The sequence below is a fragment of the Silurus meridionalis genome, chromosome 29 (genome assembly GCF_014805685.1).
Source record: "Silurus meridionalis isolate SWU-2019-XX chromosome 29, ASM1480568v1, whole genome shotgun sequence".
Classification (NCBI taxonomy): domain Eukaryota; kingdom Metazoa; phylum Chordata; class Actinopteri; order Siluriformes; family Siluridae; genus Silurus; species Silurus meridionalis.
In genome coordinates this window covers 10233658-10256388 of record NC_060912.1, presented here as the reverse complement: position 1 = coordinate 10256388, position 22731 = coordinate 10233658, and the positions used below count along the sequence as shown (strand labels likewise).

Sequence of the window (22731 nt, the reverse complement as noted above, 5' to 3'; positions counted from 1 at the left end):
TAATCTTTAATTAGGGTGTCCTGATTTTTTCACATGACTGTGTGTGTTATTCTTTCATTAGATCCCTTACTAAATAACTTTGCCTTACACTGGTGTCAATAAAATGCTAGTTTGGTGAACTAGCCGTTTTTACAATTTTCTGAACTGCAATACAATTTGTTTGACTGGTTTTAGTCTTTTGTGTAGTTTTAACAGGGTGATTTATGAATGCAGGTGTGAAGGCGAGTCTCTAATTACTGATGGAACCTGAAAACTTCATTAAAATTTCTGATGATCTAAAAAGCAAGACATTCTATTGAGACTGGGCAATAAATAGCACTGAAAATGTTCTAAATGTTCAAGTTATTTCACATGCGTTTTGTAGCAACAAACTATATTTATGACCAATGACAATATATATCAGCTTATTCTTGCCATTTCAGATTTAATGCTTGGAGAATACACACACACACACACACACACACACACACACACACACACACACACACACACACAAGAATGGGAAATAACTGAATATATGGCAATTTAGGCAGAACAGAAAAAAGTTATTTTATAAGTATTTATTTGACTTTGAGCTGCTGTACTGTTTATTTGGTCAATGCTAGTTTGTGGTTTGCGATGTAGTTCATCTTTGTTTGTGTGTGTGTGTGTGTGTGTGTGTGTGTGTGTGTGTGTGTGTGTTGTATGTGCTTGTGCCATGCCACACTATGTACAGTATATGGTTCGAACATGTGATTTGTTCTGCTGCATGCTGAAATAAAGTCTCTTTTGAAGCAAAGCAACGTGAGGTGATTTTTTTAACACTACTTAATGGTTGATGAAGAAAATGTAACTTAAATGCTCCTGTAAGTGAATCTGCGACCAAACTCATTTTTTCTCCTCTGTCATGCATTGTGAAATAAAAGCTTTTAAACCCACATGAATATATTTGAGCTTGTGCAGTTTGCTACAGATGCTGGTTGTGATTCTGATTAGTGCGGCTTTCTGATCGTCCAATCAAAACGTTTGAAAATGTTCAGTGACTGGACGCCTTCTAGAGGGCCTCGGACTCTCTACAACTGTGAAATATGTCTAGACACAAACACAATATAGTTATATTATAGACATATTTTATGGTTGGAGAGAAAATCAACCCGATATAGGACTTATATACGTATATATTTACACACACACACACACACACACACATATATATATATATTTATAAACTTATGTTTTACATTTTTTTTTTGTCCATGAATATTTATTAAATTATTCCCAAAAGTCCTTTCAGTTCATTTCATAGCATTTCTTTGAGGTGCGTTTCTGCTATCCAATCAGATTTCAGCCCTCACATCACGTATTGTGTAATATAAAACCAGCAGAAATGAACAAACTTTTGTTAAATTCAAATAAATGCTGCTCGAAGCTGTTGCTTTAACTATTCAGACTGATTTGGTGAGTCTGAGGTCCTCTAGAAGGCGTCCAGTCACTTTTCCAACATTTCCAAATGTTTGATTGGATGGTCAGAGAGCTGCACTAGTCAGAATCACAACCTGCATCTGTAGCAAACTGCACAAGCTCAAATATATTCATGTGGAGAAGAAATTAGAGGAGAAGAAAGTAGTTTGGTCGTAGATACGCTTACAAGAGCATTTATCGAATGGACTTTTGAAGAAAATCTGGACTTCGTGAGGAAAGTTTGGGCAAAACGGTTCAAATAAGTTACACTTTCTTCATCAACCATTTACACTTTTGTGTTTTTCTTTCCTGTACAATTTGCACAAAAACACACAATTTTATAAATATTTTAAATCCCCTGAAAACCGCAATGCACACAATGATGTTGAATTGTGTTTCTTGCTTCAGAAATAAACATTCTGACTGTATGAGATGATGAAGCTCTCTGTTGTACTGCTCTGTAATATTGATGGTTTCTATAGAAGTGTTCTAATGATGATATTTAGAGCTGAGTTGATTTCCTGTAGGGTGCAGAGAAATTAATCGACATATAAATATAAATCACACTTTATTGGTCACATTGTAAATAATAAAAGTTTTTAAACTGAACATAAAAGCAATCAAAAAGACTGGCGACAGATCCGGTCTCTTTCTCCAGATGTTCTCCTGCAGACCCTTGGCGGCAGTAGACCTTCTTACAGAAGCGGAAGGTACCAGAAGCTACAGAAGCGTCAGTGTAGTTTATAATGAAACCGAAAGTATTTATTCTGGTCTCCATTTTGTTTGTAGAAACACTCCTGCAGCAGCACTGAGTCTGTGATATTAATGTCACTGTTTTCTACATGTGAGTAATTTTCTATAACAGAAATAACTTTATTATCAGAATATTTCGTGGTTTATTTGATTGTCTTTGTGTAGAAACAACATTAAAACTGTGTGTTTTAGCGGAAAGGCGGATCTGAGAGATCAACTTCCCTCTACAGAGGCTTTATTTACCGCACTTTTTCTCCTAATTTTCTTATTAATTTGAGGGAAATTTAACTTAAAATTTAACTTTGTAAAATAATTTATTTCCAGCTCGAAATTTCCTATTTTTTCAATAATGAGTAGTAATAATGCATTAAAAAAAAGCGTGAGTAAACAATGCGGTATGTGTTTGTGTATGTGTGTGTGTGTGTTTGTGTGTGCATGTGTGTGTATGTTGTTTTGGGGCATTGAACTATGGATCTAGAATCCCGCTGTAAACCACACCCAAAGCTAAAGTTATTGCATTAAATTGATTAAATTGTAATAAAAAATAAGAGAAATAGGAGTGTGTGTGTGTGTGTGCGTGTGCGCGTGTGCGTGTGCGCGTGCAATAATACAGCAGTTTTCTTCCTGCGTCACACACTGCAAAAGGTGTCTCCTTTTTCTCAGCAGTGTTTATGATACAACGTTGGTCGAATGATCTTGACCGATGGTCCAAATGTAGTTAAACTAAGATTACATTCATAAAACAAAATATTTATTTGAAATTGCAATATAAAGGAGAAATGGAAAGAGAGGCGGGCGCTCGCGCGAGTAGGTGCCCCCGCGCGCGCGTGTGATAATGAAGTTTTTCTGCTGCTGCTTTATTTTGACTTCAAAATACATGATACAAATTTACCTCACCAGTGAAATCTGATCTGATGATCACTCAAGCTAACGGTCATTTATTAAAAATAATTGTTTTTTTCACATTTTTCTCATATTTCACAATCTGTAAACTCAAATTAAAATTTTAACCTGCATTTCCACCTCACAAGCTTTATTACTCTTTTCTTTCGCCATGAAGACTGATGCATGTATGGAGCCTCCTGTGAAGTTTCAAGATGGAAACTCCTTACCTGTTCACAGGTAGTATCTCATCATTCTCATAAATAAAGTCACAGTTATTAGCTGCATGACACAATCATTAGCAGATATAGATATTATACATTTTGTATTTGGAATAAATTAGATATTTGAAAATTAAAGAAATTTACTACCGCCACAATGTCTTACAGGTACAGCAGTATCTTGCAAAAATAACTAATACTAATCAATTTATTATTACTGCTATTACTAGTGCTAATAATAATAATATGAAGGAGAAGAACAATAGTATTAATACATCTACTGCTGTTGCTATTATTACTGATCATAATAATACATTTAAAACTACTTCGATTTTCACTACTACTATTGTTAATGATAAGACATACCTTTATTCATTGCACAGTGGGGAAATTTCTAAAGTACCACTTATTAATTCAGTTATTAAACAACTACTACTAAATATTTCATATATATAAGTCAACATATCTTACATGTAAATGCTAAATAACTTACTTATAATAATGAATATACTACTACTGTCACTATTACTGAAATATGTATTTAGTGTGTATGGAAATAAGGAAAATTTATGTTAAAAATTTTATTATTATATATATTGATCTTTACGAGAACGTTTTACTTTATAATGATCAATATATATATATATATATATATATATATATATATATATATATATATATATATTATATATATTAATCATTACATATATATCGTTCTTATAAAAATTAACCATGCAGTAAAACAGAAGGCATGAGACAATACACTGAAGCTACGATATAAAACATTTTACACCTTGATACAGGCTTCACAATAAAATACTGATATTCATCTCACCAGTATTTTGTACCCTGAAATTTGAACTGATGTTCACTTTGTATTGCACAGGGAAATACAGAGAGAGAGTTTACCAGGACCCAGCTGTGTCTCCATGAACAGTGATGAATCGATTCAGCTTCCATTCAACTTTAGCAATGAAAACCCTTCACCTGTACACAGGTAATATCTTAAAGTTCTCATAAGTCACAGATAATGGCGGCATGACACAATCATTAGCCAATATTTTTGTATTATTTTATATATATTTAATACATTTTATTACAGGTACTTAGTCATTTATGATGCAACAACTAAAATAACAACTAAAATAACAACTACTATTACAAATGAATCTACTACTACTATTAATAGTTCTAATAATACTAGCAAATCTACTACTAGTGATTATTATAATACAATTACCACCATTATTACTAATTAATAAAGGTAATATTAAGGATTTTCATATGAATTATAAACTGAGGTACGTAAAAAAGATGCTATGTAAACAATTATATACATAAAAAACAATTGAAAAAGAAACGTGTGTTCAATACTGATTCTAAAATTAATGCTTAGCGTAAAATAAGCAATATTGTTGTTTTGCTAAAATCCATATACCAGTTGTGAACATGGTGCATGTCTCCATGAAAAACAATGTGTCTATTAGTGTTTCTCTAAAGACACAATTGAACATTGAGACACATTATATGCACACGGTGACTATTTACCATACATCACATAGCAGACATATACAGTATTTATTATTAATAATGACATAAAATATTGCTCAACCTTAGACTCCCACCTGCTAAATATATGATATGATTATTTCCCTACATCATGGGGACAAAATTAAAGCTGAAAATGTTATCTTCAGTTTCATATTAATCACACACACTTACTGTTCCAATACTTTTGCAGGGAAGTAGGAAGAAATTAACCCTAAAAATAGAACTTATTTCCTCAGGTCCACAATGTTGGAGTTAGTTGTTTTCAGCATGTTAATGTTAATGTACTTAATACAAATGCTTTAGTTTTAATGTATAGACTACATGATTCAACTGATTAAGGATTTTAATAGTTTAAATGTTGACAAAAAGAAGAGATAAAACATCATAACTACAAGTTAAGATCTAAACCATCAACATGACTGTGATACACTGTTATTTTAAACCTCTCTGCTACTATTAACAACAGAGTGATTAGATTATACAAACCCTACATTGGAGTAAAGCAAATACAGAATGTAAACAATACAAAAAATGTTCTTATCATTGGACTTTATGTCTCTTTATGTCTTCCTACTTCACCCTGTCACAGTTACGACCCAGAATCTGCTGTTGTAGATGAATTCCAGAAAAGGTATAAATTTAATCTGAAGAAAAAGTTTCAGTGTATAAATGGCGTGATAGTAAACCAGGACAATCGAATGCTCCTGAATGAGATCTACACAGAGCTCTACATCACAGAAGGAGACAGTGGAGACATAAATAAAGAACATGAGGTGAGACTGATCGAAGCAGCATCCAGGAGAAAAACAACAAAGGAAACTCCAATCAAATGCAATGACATCTTTAAGTCCTTTCCTGAAGAAGACAAACCCATCAGAACTGTACTGATGAAGGGAATCGCTGGTATCGGAAAAACTATCTCTGTTCAGAAGTTCATCCTGGACTGGACTGAAGGAGAAGCAAACCAGGACATCCCCTTCATATTTCCACTTCCTTTCAGAGAGCTGAATTTGATGAAGGACCAAAAACTGAGTCTGGTGGAGCTCCTTCATGTCTTTTCCTCAGAAACAAAAGAAATAGAAAAGTCCAGAATGGAAAAGGCTCTGTTTATTTTTGATGGATTGGACGAGTATCGTTTTCCTCTGGATTTCCAGAACACAGAGACAGTGTGTGATGTAACTGAATCAGCATCAGTTCATGTGCTGCTAATAAACCTGATCATAGGAAATCTGCTTCCCTCTGCTCTCATCTGGATCACCTCCCGTCCAGCAGCAGCTGATCAGATTCCCTCACAGTGTGTCCATCGAGTCACGGAGGTACGAGGATTCAGTGACCCACAGAAGGAGGAGTATTTCAGGAGGAGATTCAGTGATCAGAAGCTGGCCAGTAACATCATCACACACCTGAAGTCATTAAGAAGCCTCTACATCATGTGCCACATCCCGGTCTTCTGCTGGATCTCAGCTGCTGTTCTAGAGAGAATGTTGGGTGAATCAGAAAGTGGAGAGATTCCCAAAACTCTGACTCAGATGTACACACACTTCCTCATCATTCAGACAAACATCATAAGAGAAAAGTACTCAGAGATGCAGGAGAGTGATGAAGAAATGATTCTCAAACTGGGACGACTGGCTTTTCAGCAGTTAAAGAAAGGAAACCTGATCTTCTATGAGGAAGATCTTAGAGAGTGTGGCATTGATGTGACAGAAGCAGCAGTGTATTCAGGTGTGTGTACGCAGATCTTCAGAGAGGAGTTTGGGCTTCACCAGTGTAAAGTGTACTGCTTTGTTCATCTGAGCATTCAGGAACATCTCGCAGCTCTGTATGTGCACCTGACTTTTATGAAGGAAAATGTTTTTCAACAGAACCAGGTCTGTAGGACACTTTCAAATGTTCACAGATGTGCTGTAGATCAGGCTATAAAAAACCAGGCTGGACATCTGGATCTTTTTCTTCGCTTTCTTCTGGGTCTCTCACTCGAGTCCAATCAAAAACTTCTACTTGCCTTAGTAAAACACACAGGAAGTAGCTCCCAGAGCAAAGAGGAAGCAGTTCAGTACATTAAGGAGAAGATCAGTAAAGATCTTCCAACAGAGAGATCCATCATTCTGTTCCACTGCCTGAATGAACTGGGTGACAATTCTCTAGTGGAGGAAATCCAGCAGTACCTGAAATCTGGGAAACAAAGTGAACTCTCTTCTTTACAGTGGTCTGCTCTGGTGTTCGTCTTACTGACATCAGCACAAGAACAGGAGGAATTTGACCTGAGTAAATATACCAGTTCAGAGAACATAAAAGATGATGTTCTTGTGAAGTTGATGCCTGTGATTTCAGCATCCAGAAAAGCAATGTGAGTAAATGGAAATATCACTGTTCTACTGTTACTGTGTTGAGAACAAATCAAATGTCTCAGCTGTTCAGATGAATCTAAAGCTGCATGGATATTTAGACTCTTTACTGTCTCTTCCTGTAAACTATTTCAATCAGAATCTCTTGCTTTCAGAGTATTTGATCTCCTACTCCATGTGTAAACAGTGTGTATGTGATGATCTACACAGATCTGAAGAGCTCTGACTGTAATTGAATGTTATTGATGAGAGACGCTGCAGCAAATGCTTTCAGGACTTGTTTGATTATTTGCATGACTGTTAGTAAACCATGTGTTTTTCCTTCAGTATCAAGTGTGATACAATGAAACGGGGAAGTTGTTCAGCTCTGGTCTCAGTGCTCAACTCAGAAACCTCCAGTCTGAAACAATTGCATTTGACTGTAAATACACTGAATCTGTCTTCGGATAAACAAGACGACTCAAGAATGAAGAATCTCTCAGTTCTTCTGGAGAATCCTCACTGTAAAATAAAGAACCTGAAGTAAGATCATCTTTCTAACAAACAATAACTCACTAAATGCTGCAGGTGTTTGTTGTATACAGTGTTATTTGAATTGAACTGTGGCGTAACATTACAATATGCAAAATAAATATATTAGTAATTAATCTTATGCATTAAAGTAATAATTAGATACATGTTTAAAAGATACAGTAAAATATACAGTGCATTCAGACAGTATTCAGACCCACTTTATTAATTTACAGCCTCAACTCTTTTTGGGTTTGAGGCAACACGTTTTCACACCTGAATTGTGCCATTCTTTTTTGTAAATACTCTCAGGTTGGGTCAGGTTGGAGTGTCTCTGAGCTTTGCAGGCATTTCCTTTGACCTCATGTCAGCTGTGAGGCCTTTTATAGAGAGTTGTGTGCCTTTCAAAATGATGTCCAATCAATTTAATTTACCAAAGGTGGAATCCAGTCAAGGTGTAGAAACATCTTAGCAACAATAAAGTGATTTGGGAGTATTCAACATGTGATATAACAGGATTTCCTTTTTGATACATTAGAAACATTTTTAGATTCTATTTTCTCTTTGGCATTATTGGGTACTGAATGTAGATTAATGAAAAAAAAAACAGATTTGAACAATTGCATTATTAGGCTGCAACTTAACACAATTGAAAAGAGTAAAGAGGGTCAAGTAAAAGAACAAGATGACAGGCTTCAAATCATGGAATGGCCAGCCCAGTCTTCAGACTCCAACCATATCAAACTGTATAGGGATGAACTTTCACGTTTTTATGTTCATAAAGTGTGTCATTGTGTCTCTGCAGATTGGATTCTTGTGATCTCTCAGTTGAAGGCTGCACTATTTTGGCTTCAGCTCTGAGATCAAACCCCTCACACCTGAGAGAACTGGATCTGTCTGAGAATGAATTAGGAGACACTGGAGTGAAGAATCTCTCTGCTATACTGGAGAATCTTCACTGTAAACTGGAGACACTGAGGTAAGATCATCTAACTTTTCCTTTTGAGATCACATAAAATCTCTGATTTAATTGGCAGCACATCGAAATCTCATTGTTTTTCTTTCTATTCATTCTGATGTTGTTCTGCAAAAAGAGGGTTGCCAGATGTGTTACAGAAGCAGATGAATAAACAGCAGTATAAACTCATTGGTTTCCTCAATAGTTCTTGCACTGAGGTCCTAAATTAAAAACTGGGTAAATCTCTCAAAGTGTCTTTATGTACATAAACTGAGGGAGTGAAGTTTGTGTAATTGTGTCTCTGTAGGCTGCGTATTTGTGAAATCTCAGGTGAAGGCTGTGATGCTCTGAAATCAGCATTGAGTTCAAACCCCTCACACCTGAGAGAGCTGGATCTGCATGGAAATAGAATAGGAGACTCAGGAGTGGAGTTTCTTTCTGACGCACTGGAGAATCCTCACTGTAAACTGGAGAGACTGGGGTAAGATCATCTCTCTGAGAGTCACATGACCTGCTCCTCAGAGATACACATTCTCTAACAGTGAGACTGAAGCAGAGGTTTTTGGTTCATCATCAACATCCTGAGAAGAAAGACTGTTTTATTTCCTGCACTCTAATGATTTGTCAGAGTATTTGGGTCAGATGTATGAAGCTGCAGTGTGAAGCATGCCATTAAGCATCTGCAAAGTTTCTGAATCTACTGTGCCTTGAAAAATTACTTGATTTTTTATTGCATATTGGTCACACCTAAAAGATTATCAAGCAAATTCTTCTTCTTCTGTGTGGGAAAGATTGACAAGATTAGAGAAGAGATTGTCATCTCAAAAATTGTTCTTGAAATCCTTGGGTCAAGCTCTTGTACATTTCACTGTTTTGATCATGTCTCCCTTCTGGTTCTAGCAGATTTGGTTAAGCACATGAAATCTTCTGCTCCACTAGATTCCGTTGCACCATGCCTTGAGGTTATAGATAAGAACAATTTCTAGCTCATTTCTAAACTACCATTATTGTCTAAAGTGTAGGAGAAGGTTGTTTTGACTTCTGAATAAATTTCAGCCTGGTTTCAGAGCTGGTCATAGTAAAGAGACCACCCAAGTTTTGAATTATTTATTATTAATGGCTGTTGTTTTAATTATGTTAGCTCTCAGTACAAGAGCACAGAATTTATGGTTCATCAGTTCATTTATCAATTATGGCAAGTCTTCCAGGTCCTGAAGCTGTAAGTGGACACGCACCACATAGGGTCAGGCTGGTTTGCAAAGCCTTTTCCTTAAATAAATAAAATCATCATTTAAAACTGCATTTTGTATTTGGCAAAATCCATACACCGGAGCAGCTATGGGGTTAAAGGCAATGCTCAGGGATTATGGAGTGGCAGCTTGGTGTGGGAATATTACAATGTTTTTCATGATCTTAATCATTTAAGAGTGACAAATATGCAAAAAAAAAAAACACACACACAAACTGCACAAATTGTCTCAGAGATAAACGTAGCAAAAATGTTAAAAGTAAGCAACAGTATATTCCAGATATAAAATGCTTTAATCCAGGTAATCCAGGTCTGTAACCCATTTATATCCAGCTCAAATAGAAAAGTGATGAGATAAAACATTTTAATCTGAATTGTAAAAAAAAAAAAAAAAAACATTTTAAAATTTTTACTTAAAATGAAAATGTTTTGATGAAGTGAGTATCATTGTGTCTCTGCAGATTGGAATATTGTGAGATCACAGATAAAGGCTGTGCGGCTCTGACTTCAGCTCTGAAATCAAACCCCTCACATCTGAGGTACCTGGATCTCTCTCAGAATAAAGTAGAAGATGCAGGAGCGAAGTGTCTCGCTACTGTACTGGAGAATCCTCAGTGCAAACTGGAGACTCTGAGGTAAGATCATTACTCATCCATGTAAAATGAAGCTACATAGAACTAGCTGCTATATATTTATATATCTATATTTCGTTACAAAAGCAGCTGAATGAAAATGTTAAACCCTCATATAAACTAAATAATTCCCAAAACTGACCCCAATATTTACAAAAGCTTCGTTAAACTCAGATTTAATAGTTAAACGTGCAGGTTACTGAATTACAATCTTTTAAAATAGGTCATACATGGTAACAATTAGCAGAACCTTCACACATGAATTACCAGTGAAAACCACAAGGATGCCATCGCATCACGTCACGTCACATCACGTCAGGTCAGGTCACGTCACGTCACATCACATCACATCACATCACCTTAAAGAAGAAAATACGTTCAGATGCAGAAAGAAGTTTTATTGGCAGCGTTTTATTGATGTGCGGTCAAAATGTCAGCTAGCAAATACATATTTTTTTCGAGCGAATTGTGAAAATTCTTTTTGCGTGAATTGCGAGGAATGCATCACCCACTCATTATTAAAATCTATAATAAAAGGAAAATTTGAGTGTGGCTTTTATTTATTTTTACATTTAAATATTATTTACATATTTAATATATTTTTTATGCAGTGTCATTATTTTGCCTGAAATAACTAAAAAACTTAGGTATTTTACATAACGTGTTCTCCTGGTTCGGAGCAGGTAGACACTTAAAAATATGAACCTAATCTGTCTATCTAATATCTAATCTATCTGCCTAATGTGTCTACTTATACTGTATATTTCACTAATCATATATTCTACACACACACACACACACACACACACACACACACACACACACACACACACACAAAACTTATTTTAGAGGACTGTATGCCTTTATATTAATAAACAGAGATTTAAGTGTGTGTTATTGTGTCTCTGCAGGTTGTACAGTTGTGGTATCACAGATGAAGGCTTTGTTGCTCTGAATTCAGCTCTAAAATCAAACCCCTCACACCTGAGAAATCTGAATCTCTATGGAAATAAAATAGGACAGAAGTTGCTCTCTGATCTGAAGAATAATGAATACTCCAAACTTCAGGAGATGATGTGAGTAATAATCATTTATATTTTTGAAGTAAATTTTGGATTCCAGGGTATAATTTCAACATATTTGATGTAATAGAATTCATACGATTTTTTCTAAAAATAGTTTTAATAGAATTGTTGTTGAAAAATTCATATAAAAAACAGAAAGAAGTTATTAGGAGACTATACATTTCACAGCTGAATGGATGAGAGCAATTGTAAATAAACACCTTGTCTCATTGTGACTCCCTGCTGTCTCCAAACTACAAACTTCTGACTCAATGAGATGATCTTCGATTTTCCCTGTTTCTGATAAACAATAGATTTCCTTCTCAACTCTCATTTAAAGAAGTTAAAATTATTATGTTTTAAGCCACACTGCACACACATTTTGCTCACTCGGAACCTCTTTCTCTACCTCCACAGTGTTTTTTTTGTCTTTACTCTAAATTTCACTACTAATAATTAATCTTAGACTACTAATAATAAGTATAGTAATAATAAAAGTACTAGTACTACTACCAATAAGAAGAAGATGAAGAAGGAGAGACAAAAAAAAGAATAATAAATATAAAACTACTATTGCTACTGCTATCACGTCTACCAATAATAATATTAATAACCTAATAATCAAATTACTACTACTGCAAATACTATTAATTGAATGAAGAAATATAATAATAATAATAATACTTCTACTACTAATAATAATTTTAAACTACCGTAATTTCCGGACTATAAAGCGCACCCATATATAAGCCGCACTGAATTTGACAAATATTTTTATTTTAAACATAAATAAGCCGCACCTGTCTATAAGCCTCAGGTCTACACTGAAACTAATGAACTTTACACAGGCTTTAACGAAAGACAGTGTCTGTTACACGGTGTAACGGGTGAAATATGTTGTGGCTCCTTTAAGAGCAGAGCGGTGTTTTGGGAATAGCCTACCACTGCATTTTTCCGGTATTACTGCATGTGTGCAAGACTGAGGATTATGTCCTTATTATTTTCTGATGCTCATTTTTAAGTTTCTTTGACTAACCCGTAACGCTGTTGCCAAGAAAAATAAAAAAGCACGAGTTTTGGAAACCTGTCTGTGCTTATATGATTTCTGTTGCAACTGGAGTTAGCGAGCTCTCCCTTCACCCAGACTCAACACGCTACAACGGCTTGTATCTAAACAGTAGCCGACCAAGAAAGTCATAGTTCACTGTCTTCCTCCTTCCTTTCACAACTATTTCTCTCGAGAGTTTATCTTCTGGCATCGTCGTGCGTTTAAAAAAATGCCATGCAGCTCAGAACGCAGGTGAGGTGCGTTTTTCATTCCGTTCGGAAATTGAATAGGTCTAATGTTATGTCGCTCAGTTTTTTGGCTTGAAGTTTGTGAAACCGGGAAAAACCCAGGAAAAATTCATAAATAAGCCGCTTCGTTGTTTAAGCCACGGGGTTCAAAACGTGGGAAAAAAGTAACGGCTTATAGTCCGAAAAATACGGTACTTCTATTTTATCTTTACCACTGATATAAAAGTGCTACTAATTAATATGGTTAAATAATTTTTGTTAAGGTCAAAATTTTCTAAATGTTAAAAAAACTCCTACTAATGATAATAATAAATCTGCTACTACTGATGCTAATACTGAAATATGTATTTGGTGTGTATCGAAATAAGGACATTTCTTTATATTAAGAATGAAATGATAATTCTGTTACTGTTAATGTTGGTACTATTTGCTAGATTCTGATAATTATAAAGTAAAATTATGTTCCTATAAAAATAACCTATCACACCCTAATACAGAACCGGTTCTAGACATTTGGAGCTTCTGGGCAAAATTTAATTTGGAGGCCCCGCCCTCCTTTCTTTCACCTTTCAGAATGAATAAAAAGCAATTGAAATAAATATAATCTTAAAACTTGTTATTGGAATGTTTATATATTTACTTAAATGTGCATATTAATTCAACTAAGGTCAACACTTAAAAAGAAAAAAGGTATTAAAGGTTGTCAGTGATATTAACTGTTTTCACTCAGGTGAGTGACGCATTTATTTCGAATGGACAAGAGCCTTGTTCTGTGCTGCCCATCTTCTTTGGTGAAGTTGTGTATAGGTTTGTTAGCATTATGGAGGACCCCATCTAAGCCCGAGGTGCTAGATAATTGCCTGCTCTGCATATAGCTAGTGCCAACCATTTGCTTATACAGGCTTCACAAGACAATACTGATACAAATCAAACCACTGAAGTATCAATACACAAGCTGCTGTGATTAAAAACAGGATTTCTGTATATTTTTCTGTAGTTGACCAGCATGTAGGTCTTCATTTTGTCAGGGATCCACCAGCCACACCCTCACTTGAGCCACACATTCCTCCTAGCAGCTGCCCGTCCTACTAATCATGCACACCTGACTCTCATCAGCTCACACTATATAAGCACACACTTCCAAACAATCCCCGTCCGTTCTACCGATTAGTCTGGAGAACATCACTGGACCTTCTAACTGCTCATTCTATGGACTATCTCGTTGTGTATTGTCACCAAGGACTTATTTTACTGTGGTTCTACTCTGTGGCTATATCTTATGAACTGCTCTTTGCCTGTGCATTCAGTGATTTCGTGCTTACTGCTGGTTTGGTTTATCTACATTCCCTTCATCATTAAACACGTCTTTGTTCTGTTGAACTTCGGCTTCTGCTCGTTCTTTCAGCCTGACACATTTCAACCTTCATTTCCACCTCACAAACATTATACTCTGTATGCGATTCCCTCTGCTTCTGCTGCTGATTAGTGTGTAAGAAGAGGACAAGATTATAATGAATATTAAACAGAAATATGTCAATATACGTGATACAAATTCATCAGACCAATGATGAAAGGGAAATTTGATCTGCTGATCACTTTATAATGTTGTACAGTGAACTACGGAGAAAGAGATCAGAATCACCAGAACCCAGCTGTGTCTCCATGAAGAGTGATGAGTCCATGGATCATCCACTGAGGTTTAGCGATGGAAACTCCTCCCCTGTACACAGGTAATATCTCATAGTCCTCATAATTAAAGTCACCGTTAATCACAAGCAGATATTTAGGTTTATATTTTTGTTACTTAATCTTTAATGATACTACATTACGTTTAGTAAATAAAGTAATGGAAATAAACCTTAATTACAGTCATCAGTTATAAAACAACTAGAAATATTTCAGGCAAAATGTCTTACAGGAAATATTTTAAATGCTAAATAACCTTCCTCTGCTGCTGCTGCTGCTGCTAATGATGATGATGATGATGAGTGTGTAAGAAAAGGTCGAGGCTATACTGAATAATAAATGGAAATATTTCACAATTACAATATGATACAAATCCATCAACTAGAATTTATTATTTGTGAGAAAGTGAAATTTGATCTGCTGATCACTTTATAATGTTGTACAGTGAACTACAGAGAAAGAGATCAGAATCACCAGAACCCAGCTGTGTCTCCATGAAGAGTGAAGAGTCCATGGATCATCCACTGAGGTTTAGAGATGGAAACTCCTCCCCTGTACACAGGTAATATCTCATAGTTCTAATAATTAAAGTCACAGTTAATAGCTGCATGACACGAACATAATCACAAGCAGATATTTAGGTTTATATTTTTGTTTTTTAATCTTTAATGATACTACATTACGTTTAGTAAATAAAGTAAAGGAAATAAACCTTAATAGTCATCAGTTATAAAACAACTAGAAATATTTCATGCAAAATGTCTTACAGGAATTATTTAAAATGCTAAATAACATTATTATTAATATTATTATTATTATTATTATTATTCTCATTCTTATTCTTATTATAAACAGTTCTATTTAGTGTCCTGTAATTTTCCAGCATGTAGGTGTTAATTTCAACCTGCATTTCCAACTTTACAAACTTTATGCTCTGTATGTGATTCCCTCTGCTGCTGCTGCTGCTAATGATGATGATTATAAGTGTGTAAGGAAATGTCGAGGTTATAATGAATAATAAATGGAAATATTTTGCAACTACAATATGATACAAATCCATCAACTAGAATTTGTTATTCTTTGTGAGAAAGTGAAATTTGATCTGCTGATCACTTTATAATGTTCTACAGTGAACTACAGAGAAAAAGATCCGAATCAGCAGAACCCAGCTGTGTCTCCATGAAGAGTGAAGAGTCAATGGATCATCCACTGAGGTTTAGAGATGGAAACTCCTCCCCTGTACACAGGTAATATCTCATAGTTCTCCTAATTAAAATTACAGTTATTGGTTGCATGATACAATAATTAGCAGATATTTAATGGTCCTTAATGATACTAAATTACTTTTAGTAAATGAAATGGAGGAAATAAACATTTATTACATTCACAATATCTTACAAATAATGTCTTAAATGCTAAACTATCTTACTACTTACTACACCTCACAAAGCCATAATTAATATTAAGCAGAAAAATTTCAATATACATGATCCAAATCCATCAGATCAGAATTTTGTGTCCTTATTTGTGAGAAAGTGAAATTTGATCTGCTGATCACTTTATATTGTTCAGTGAACTACAGAGAAAAAGACCTGTATCACCAGAACCCAGCTGTGTTTCCATGAAGAGTCATGAGTCCATGGATCATCCATTAAGGTTTAGCGATGGAAAATCCTCATCTGTACACAGGTAATATCTCATAGTTCCCTTTCAGGAACTCGGTCTGAGGGAACGAGACGCTGCGTCTCCATGCCACACTTCCGGCATCCCTGAGGCGCTTCCTTCTCTCTTACAGAAGCTCACGTCAGCTTCACTCCATGCATCTTTAATAGCTTCCTGGTCATGACATCAATAATCAACTATGTATATAATATGACGTATATAAAAAATTAAAACAGAAACATGTTTTCAACACTGCTTTTCAAAGTAATCTAATATATAGAATACATTATTAAATTGATAAAGTTTTTAATAGCGCCAACGTTTGTCTCCAGTGTTCTACAGAAAGCAGGAGAGAAAATCATCACAGTTACAGGGTAAGATCCAAACCATCAACATGAATGACACTGACACTCTGATAATATAAACCTCTCTGCTGTTATTAACTACAATTAGATTATATGAACCATACAGTAGAATAAAGCAAATACAGAATGTAAACATCACAAAGAATATTATTGAACTCGTCCATGTCTTCCTACTTCACCCTGTCACAGATACGACCCAGAATCTGCTTCTGTAGATAAGTTACAGAAAACCTACAAATTCAATATGAAGAAGAAGGTTCAGTGTATAAATGACGTGATAATGAACCAGGAAAACCGAACGCTCCTGAATGAGATCTACACAGAGCTCTACATCACAGAAGGAGACAGTGGAGACATAAATAAAGAACATGAGGTGAGACAGATCGAAGCAGCATCCAGGAGAAAAACAACAAAGGAAACTCCAATCAAATGGAATGACATCTTTAAGTCCTTTCCTAAAGAAGACAAACCCATCAGAACTGTACTGATGAAGGGAGTCGCTGGTATCGGAAAAACTGTCTCTGTTCAGAAGTTCATCCTGGACTGGACTGAAGGAAAAGCAAACCAGAACATCCCCTTCATATTTCCACTTCCTTTCAGAGAGCTGAATTTGATGAAGGACCAAAAACTGAGTCTGGTGGAGCTCCTTCATGTCTGTTTTAAGGAAACAAAAGAAATAGAAAAGTCCAGAATGGAAAAGGCTCTGTTTATTTTTGATGGATTGGACGAGTATCGTTTTCCTCTGGATTTCCAGAACACAGAGACAGTGTGTGATGTAACTGAATCAGCATCAGTTCATGTGCTGCTAATAAACCTGATCAAAGGAAATCTGCTTCCCTCTGCTCTCATCTGGATCACCTCCCGTCCAGCAGCAGCTGATCAGATCCCCTCACAGTGTGTCCATCGAGTCACGGAGGTACGAGGATTCAGTGACCCACAGAAGGAGGAGTATTTCAGGAAGAGAATCAGTGATCAGAACCTGGCCAATAACATCATCACACACCTGAAGTCATTAAGAAGTCTTTACATCATGTGCCACATCCCAGTGTTCTGCTGGATCTCAGCTTCTGTTCTAGAGAGAATGTTGGGTGAATCAGAAAGTGGAGAGATTCCCAAAACTCTGACTCAGATGTACACACACTTCCTCATCATTCAGACAAACATCATAAGAGAAAAGTACTTAAAGATGCAGGAGAGTGATGAAGAAATGATTCTCAAACTGGGACGACTGGCTTTTCAGCAGCTGGAGAAAGGAAACCTGATCTTCTATGAGGAAGATCTGAGAGAGTGTGGCATTGATGTGACAGAAGCAGCAGTGTATTCAGGTGTGTGTACGCAGATCTTCAGAGAGGACTTTGGGCTTCACCAGTGTAAAGTGTACTGCTTTGTTCATCTGAGCATTCAGGAGCATCTCGCAGCTCTATATGTGCACCTGACCTTCATGAAGGAGAAGAAGAATATTTTTCAGCAGAACCAGGTCTGTAGGACACTTTCAGATGTACACAGAAGTGCTGTAAATCAGACTTTGAACACTGAGACTGGACATCTGGATCTTTTCCTCCGCTTTCTTCTGGGTCTCTCACTCGAGTCCAATCAGAAACTTCTACTTGCCTTAGTAAAACACACAGGAAGTAGCTCCCAGAGCAAAGCTGAAACAGTTCAGTACATTAAGGAGAAGATCAGTGAAGATCTTCCTACAGAGAAATCCATCAATCTGTTCCACTGCCTGAATGAACTGGGTGACAGTTCTCTAGTGGAGGAAATCCAGCAGTACCTGAAATCTGGGAAACAAAGTGAACTCTCTTCTTTACAGTGGTCTGCTCTGGTGTTCATCTTACTGACATCAGCACAAGAACAGGAGGAATTTGACCTGAGTAAATATACCAGTCCAGAGAACATAAAAGATGATGTTCTTGTGAAGTTTATGCCCGTGATTTCAGCATCCAGAAAAGCAATGTAAGTAAATGGAAATATCACTGTTCTACTGTTACTGTGTTGAGAACAAATCAAATGTCTCAAATGTTCAGATGAATCTAAAGCTGCATGGATATTTAGACTCTTTACTGTCTCTTCCTGTAAACCTTTTAAATCAGAATCTCTTGCATTCACATTTTGAGTATTTGATCTCCTACTCCATGTTTAAACAGTGTGTATGTGATGATCTACACAGATCTGAAGAGCTCTGACTGTAATTGAATGTTATTGATGAGAGACGCTGCAGCAAATGCTTTCAGGACTTGTTTGATTATTTGCATGACTGTTAGTAAACCATGTGTTTTTCCTTCAGTATCAAGTGTGATACAATGAAAAGGGGAAATTGTTCAGCTCTGGTCTTAGTGCTCAACTCAGAAACCTCCAGTCTGAAACAACTGCATTTGACTGTAAATACACTGGATGTGTCTTTGAATCAACAAGACGACTCAGGAATGAAGAATCTCTCAGTTCTTCTGGAGAATCCTCACTGTAAAATAAAAAACCTGAAGTAAGATCATCTTTCTAACAAACACAATAACTCACTAAATGTTGTAGTTAATTGTTGTATGCAGTGTTCATTTTCCATTAAATTGTGATATAACATTACCATATGCAAAATAAACGTCATGTTTGAAGGTGACCCTTTGTCCCAGACTGAGGTCCTGAGCACTGTGGAACAGGGTTTTGTTTTTTGAGGATATCTATGTGCTTTTCATTTAGCTTTTTCTCAACCCTGACCAGTTGCCTGGTCCCTTCTGCTGAAAAACACCCCCCAGCGTAATTCTGCCACTTCTGATCTTCACTGTTGGGATGGTATTGGGCAGGTGATGAGTGGTGCAAGGTTTCCTTTAGATATAACATTTAGAATGATGTCCAAACAGTTAAATGTTGTTTTTTGCACGTGTCTAGACACTTTTCCAGACTGTTGGGCAAGTTCATATCTATGGATGATTACAGTGGTGGTTGTCCTTTTGGAACTTTGTCCGTTCTCCACACAGGATCTTTGTCGCTCAATCAAATGTACCATTGGGTTCTTGGTCACCTCTTATACTAAAACTATTCAAACCCAGTTGCTCAGGTTGGCTGGTAACCAGCTCTTGCAAGAGTCCATGGTTGTGGACTTCTTTTAAACTTCTTTTGAGAAATTGAGAATTATTTGAGAATTATGGAACAATCCTTGCAACAATCCTGTCTCTGCAGCCAGTTCTTTTCAAAACTTTGATGTTTTTAATCATGTTTATTCCTTTAACAAAAAGTATTATTACATTATTTGTGATTCAACATTAATTAGTGACTGCGGGACCCTGGTTGAAGACCAATGCATTAAACTGTAAATTTGAATAAAAACTGGAAAAATGTTGGTGTTTTAAACTGTTAAAATGTGTGAATCTGTCAAAGTGTCTTTATGTTCATAAAGTGTGTCATTGTGTCTCTGCAGATTGGATTCTTGTGATCTCTCAGTTGAAGGCTGTGCTGCTCTGACTTCAGCTCTGAGAGCAAACCCCTCACACCTGAGAGAACTGGATCTGTCTGGGAATGATTTAGGAGACACTGGAGTGAAGGATCTCTCATCTGTAATAGAGAATCTTCACTGTAAACTGGAGATACTGAGGTAAGATCAACTAACATACCAACTTACTTTTCCACATCTAATGTCACCATTGCCAGGGTTGCCAGATGTGTTACAGAAGCAAATGAATAAACAGCAGTATAAACTCAAGGGTTTCCTCAATAGTTCTTGCACTGAGGTCCTAAATTAAAAACTGGGTGAATCTCTCAAAGTGTGTCTTTATGTACATAAACTGAGGGAGTGAAGTTTGTGTAATTGTGTCTCTGTAGGCTGCGTATTTGTGAAATCTCAGGTGAAGGCTGTGATGCTCTGAAATCAGCATTGAGCTCAAACCCCTCACACCTGAGAGAGCTGGATCTGCATGGAAATAGAATAGGAGACTCAGGAGTGAAGTTTCTTTCTGACGCATTGGAGAATCCTCACTGTAAACTGGAGAGACTGGGGTAAGATCATCTCTCTGAGAGTCACATGACCTGCTCCTCAGAGATACACATTCTCTAATAGTGAGACTGAAGCAGAGCTTCATCCTAAGAAGGAAGATTGTTGCTGCAGCGTGAAACGACTTTAAATGTGTGAAATTTTCTGAAAGTAAAATCTAATTTTCTGAAATATAACAAATTTTTCAACACAAATTTTACTCAATGGTACTCGTAGTCCATGATCTAGTTTGGTGCGCTTGGTGCAGCTGGGATTTGAACTCATTTCCTTCAGATACAAAGTCCAATTCCTTAAACAATGAAGTGAGTATCATTGTGTCTCTGCAGATTGGATTATTGTGAGATCACAGTTGAAGGCTGTGCAGCTCTGACTTCAGCTCTGAAATCAAACCCCTCACATCTGAGGTACCTGGATCTCTCTCAGAATAAAGTAGGAGATGCAGGAGTGAAGTGTCTCGCTACTGTACTGGAGAATCCTCAGTGCAAACTGGAGACTCTGAGGTGAGATTATATAACTTTCCAGGTTACTTTTCTCCATGTAAGATGAAGCCATTTTTCAGAATGTGTGCAGTACATAGAGCAAAACATCACTTATTTTAAGACAAAGTGTAATTATTATAAACTGAAAGTAATTCAAGTAAAAGTAAAAAGTTACAAACTGCACTTTGGATTAATAATTAATACATTCTGAAATACCACTGAGAACCACAAGGATGCCATCACATCACATCACATCGCATCGCATCGCATCGCATCGCATCGCATCGCATCTCATCGCATCGCATCGCATCGCATCACATTGATTGAGGATTCCAAAAACGATTTACAAAGAAAATACAGATGCAGAAAGAAGTTTTTTACATTTACTTACATATTCAATTTTGTTATTATATATTTTATAGTCAGATGTTTTACATCACACTTCTTCCTGGTTCAGAGCAGGCAAACACAAAAGACTGTACACCATTATATCACTAAACTGAGAGAGTGAAGTGTGTGTTATTGTGTCTCTGCAGGTTGTATAATTGTGGTATCAGAGATGAAGGCTGTGTTGCTCTGAATTCAGCTCTAAAATCAAACCCCTCACACCTGAGAAATCTGGATCTCTATGGAAATAAAATAGGAGAGTCAGGACAGAAGTTGCTCTCTGATCTGAAGAATAATGAACATTACAAACTCCAAAAGCTGATGTGAGTAATAATTTGTTTAATAAAAACCGTAAAAGACCGATTAGCCCCTATATTATATTATTATATATTATTATCCTCACATTCTTGTTAGAACTTGTGGAAGTTCTCATCAGTTTGAGCAAAATGATAAAACCTCTAACAAAGATATTATAAAAGAATAGACATGATGAATGACAAATTATTAAACAGTAAGGAATGGGGTTTTTTTGGATCAGGTGTGATTACATGCTGCTGTTCATGAAGTAGTTTTTGGTTAATAATTCCGATATTTGCTCTTTTAGATTTAGCAGGTGTTAAACATCAGTGTGTGAGATGAAGACTCCAGTGTTTCTGCCTTTTTCCATGTTGTGGAACAGAGAACCAGTGCACAGTGAATCAGACTACAGTTCTACACTACACAAGTATAACAGCTCATAACCAGCCCTGACCTTAGGCTCAAAACATCTAAAGGATGAAGCTTGGGTTCAGTGTCACTGCTTGGTTTAAAAAAACTAAACAAAAAACTTTTTGATAAGCTATTTCCCCCCCCAAAGAAACCAATGATACTAAATGTGCCTTTATCCATGACCTGCATATTTCCTTCTTCCATCTTTTAACTATGCTGGCAAGACATAGACAGCTCTTTATTCTCATAAAACTCCTTAATGAATTTCAAAAGGGGAATAAATACCTTAGATCTAGTTTTCTTCATCTTTATGTAAAATGTTGTCTACAATCTATTAAGTTGCATTAAAATATGTACAAATGACTTCTTTAGAAATGTGTATTTCAGAAGCTTTTTATCATAAACATAATGCTTTTTTTCAAGTTTTTTTTTACTAAATATAAATACAGCACTTTCAACATATTCTCTTTGCAGTGGAAAATCCAAAGTGTTAAAGAGAAAGTACATACTTCTGTATTACATTTATTCAGTCACATGTGTTCAGTGTCATGCTTCATA

At 36.1% G+C, this 22731-nt stretch overlaps 1 protein-coding gene across 4 annotated transcripts in view; it reads left to right on the top strand.

Annotated features, from left to right (window-relative positions):
* Positions 1-2199: 2199 nt before the first annotated feature.
* Positions 2200-22731, top strand: part of LOC124381758 (NACHT, LRR and PYD domains-containing protein 5-like) — a 20845-nt gene continuing 313 nt past the window's right edge. Inside the window, exons 1-21 of one of the 4 annotated variants that reach the window (XM_046843606.1) lie at positions 2200-2284; positions 3254-3315; positions 4183-4293; positions 5437-7197; positions 7523-7717; positions 8511-8684; positions 8971-9144; positions 10374-10547; positions 11456-11620; positions 14518-14634; positions 15036-15152; positions 15721-15837; positions 16163-16279; positions 16585-16626; positions 16807-18573; positions 18905-19099; positions 20030-20203; positions 20431-20604; positions 20926-21099; positions 21615-21788; positions 22070-22731. The exon at positions 22070-22731 is cut by the window's right edge and continues 313 nt beyond it. In XM_046843606.1, coding sequence (XP_046699562.1) covers positions 3266-3315; positions 4183-4293; positions 5437-7197; positions 7523-7717; positions 8511-8684; positions 8971-9144; positions 10374-10547; positions 11456-11620; positions 14518-14634; positions 15036-15152; positions 15721-15837; positions 16163-16279; positions 16585-16626; positions 16807-18573; positions 18905-19099; positions 20030-20203; positions 20431-20604; positions 20926-21099; positions 21615-21788; positions 22070-22085 — 5988 coding nt within the window. In that variant the 5' untranslated portion in view covers positions 2200-2284; positions 3254-3265 and the 3' untranslated portion in view covers positions 22086-22731. The remainder of the gene's footprint in view (positions 2285-3253; positions 3316-4182; positions 4294-5436; positions 7198-7522; positions 7718-8510; positions 8685-8970; positions 9145-10373; positions 10548-11455; positions 11621-14517; positions 14635-15035; positions 15153-15720; positions 15838-16162; positions 16280-16584; positions 16627-16806; positions 18574-18904; positions 19100-20029; positions 20204-20430; positions 20605-20925; positions 21100-21614; positions 21789-22069) is intronic. The other 3 variants (XM_046843607.1, XM_046843608.1, XM_046843609.1) reach the window with 3 other exon arrangements.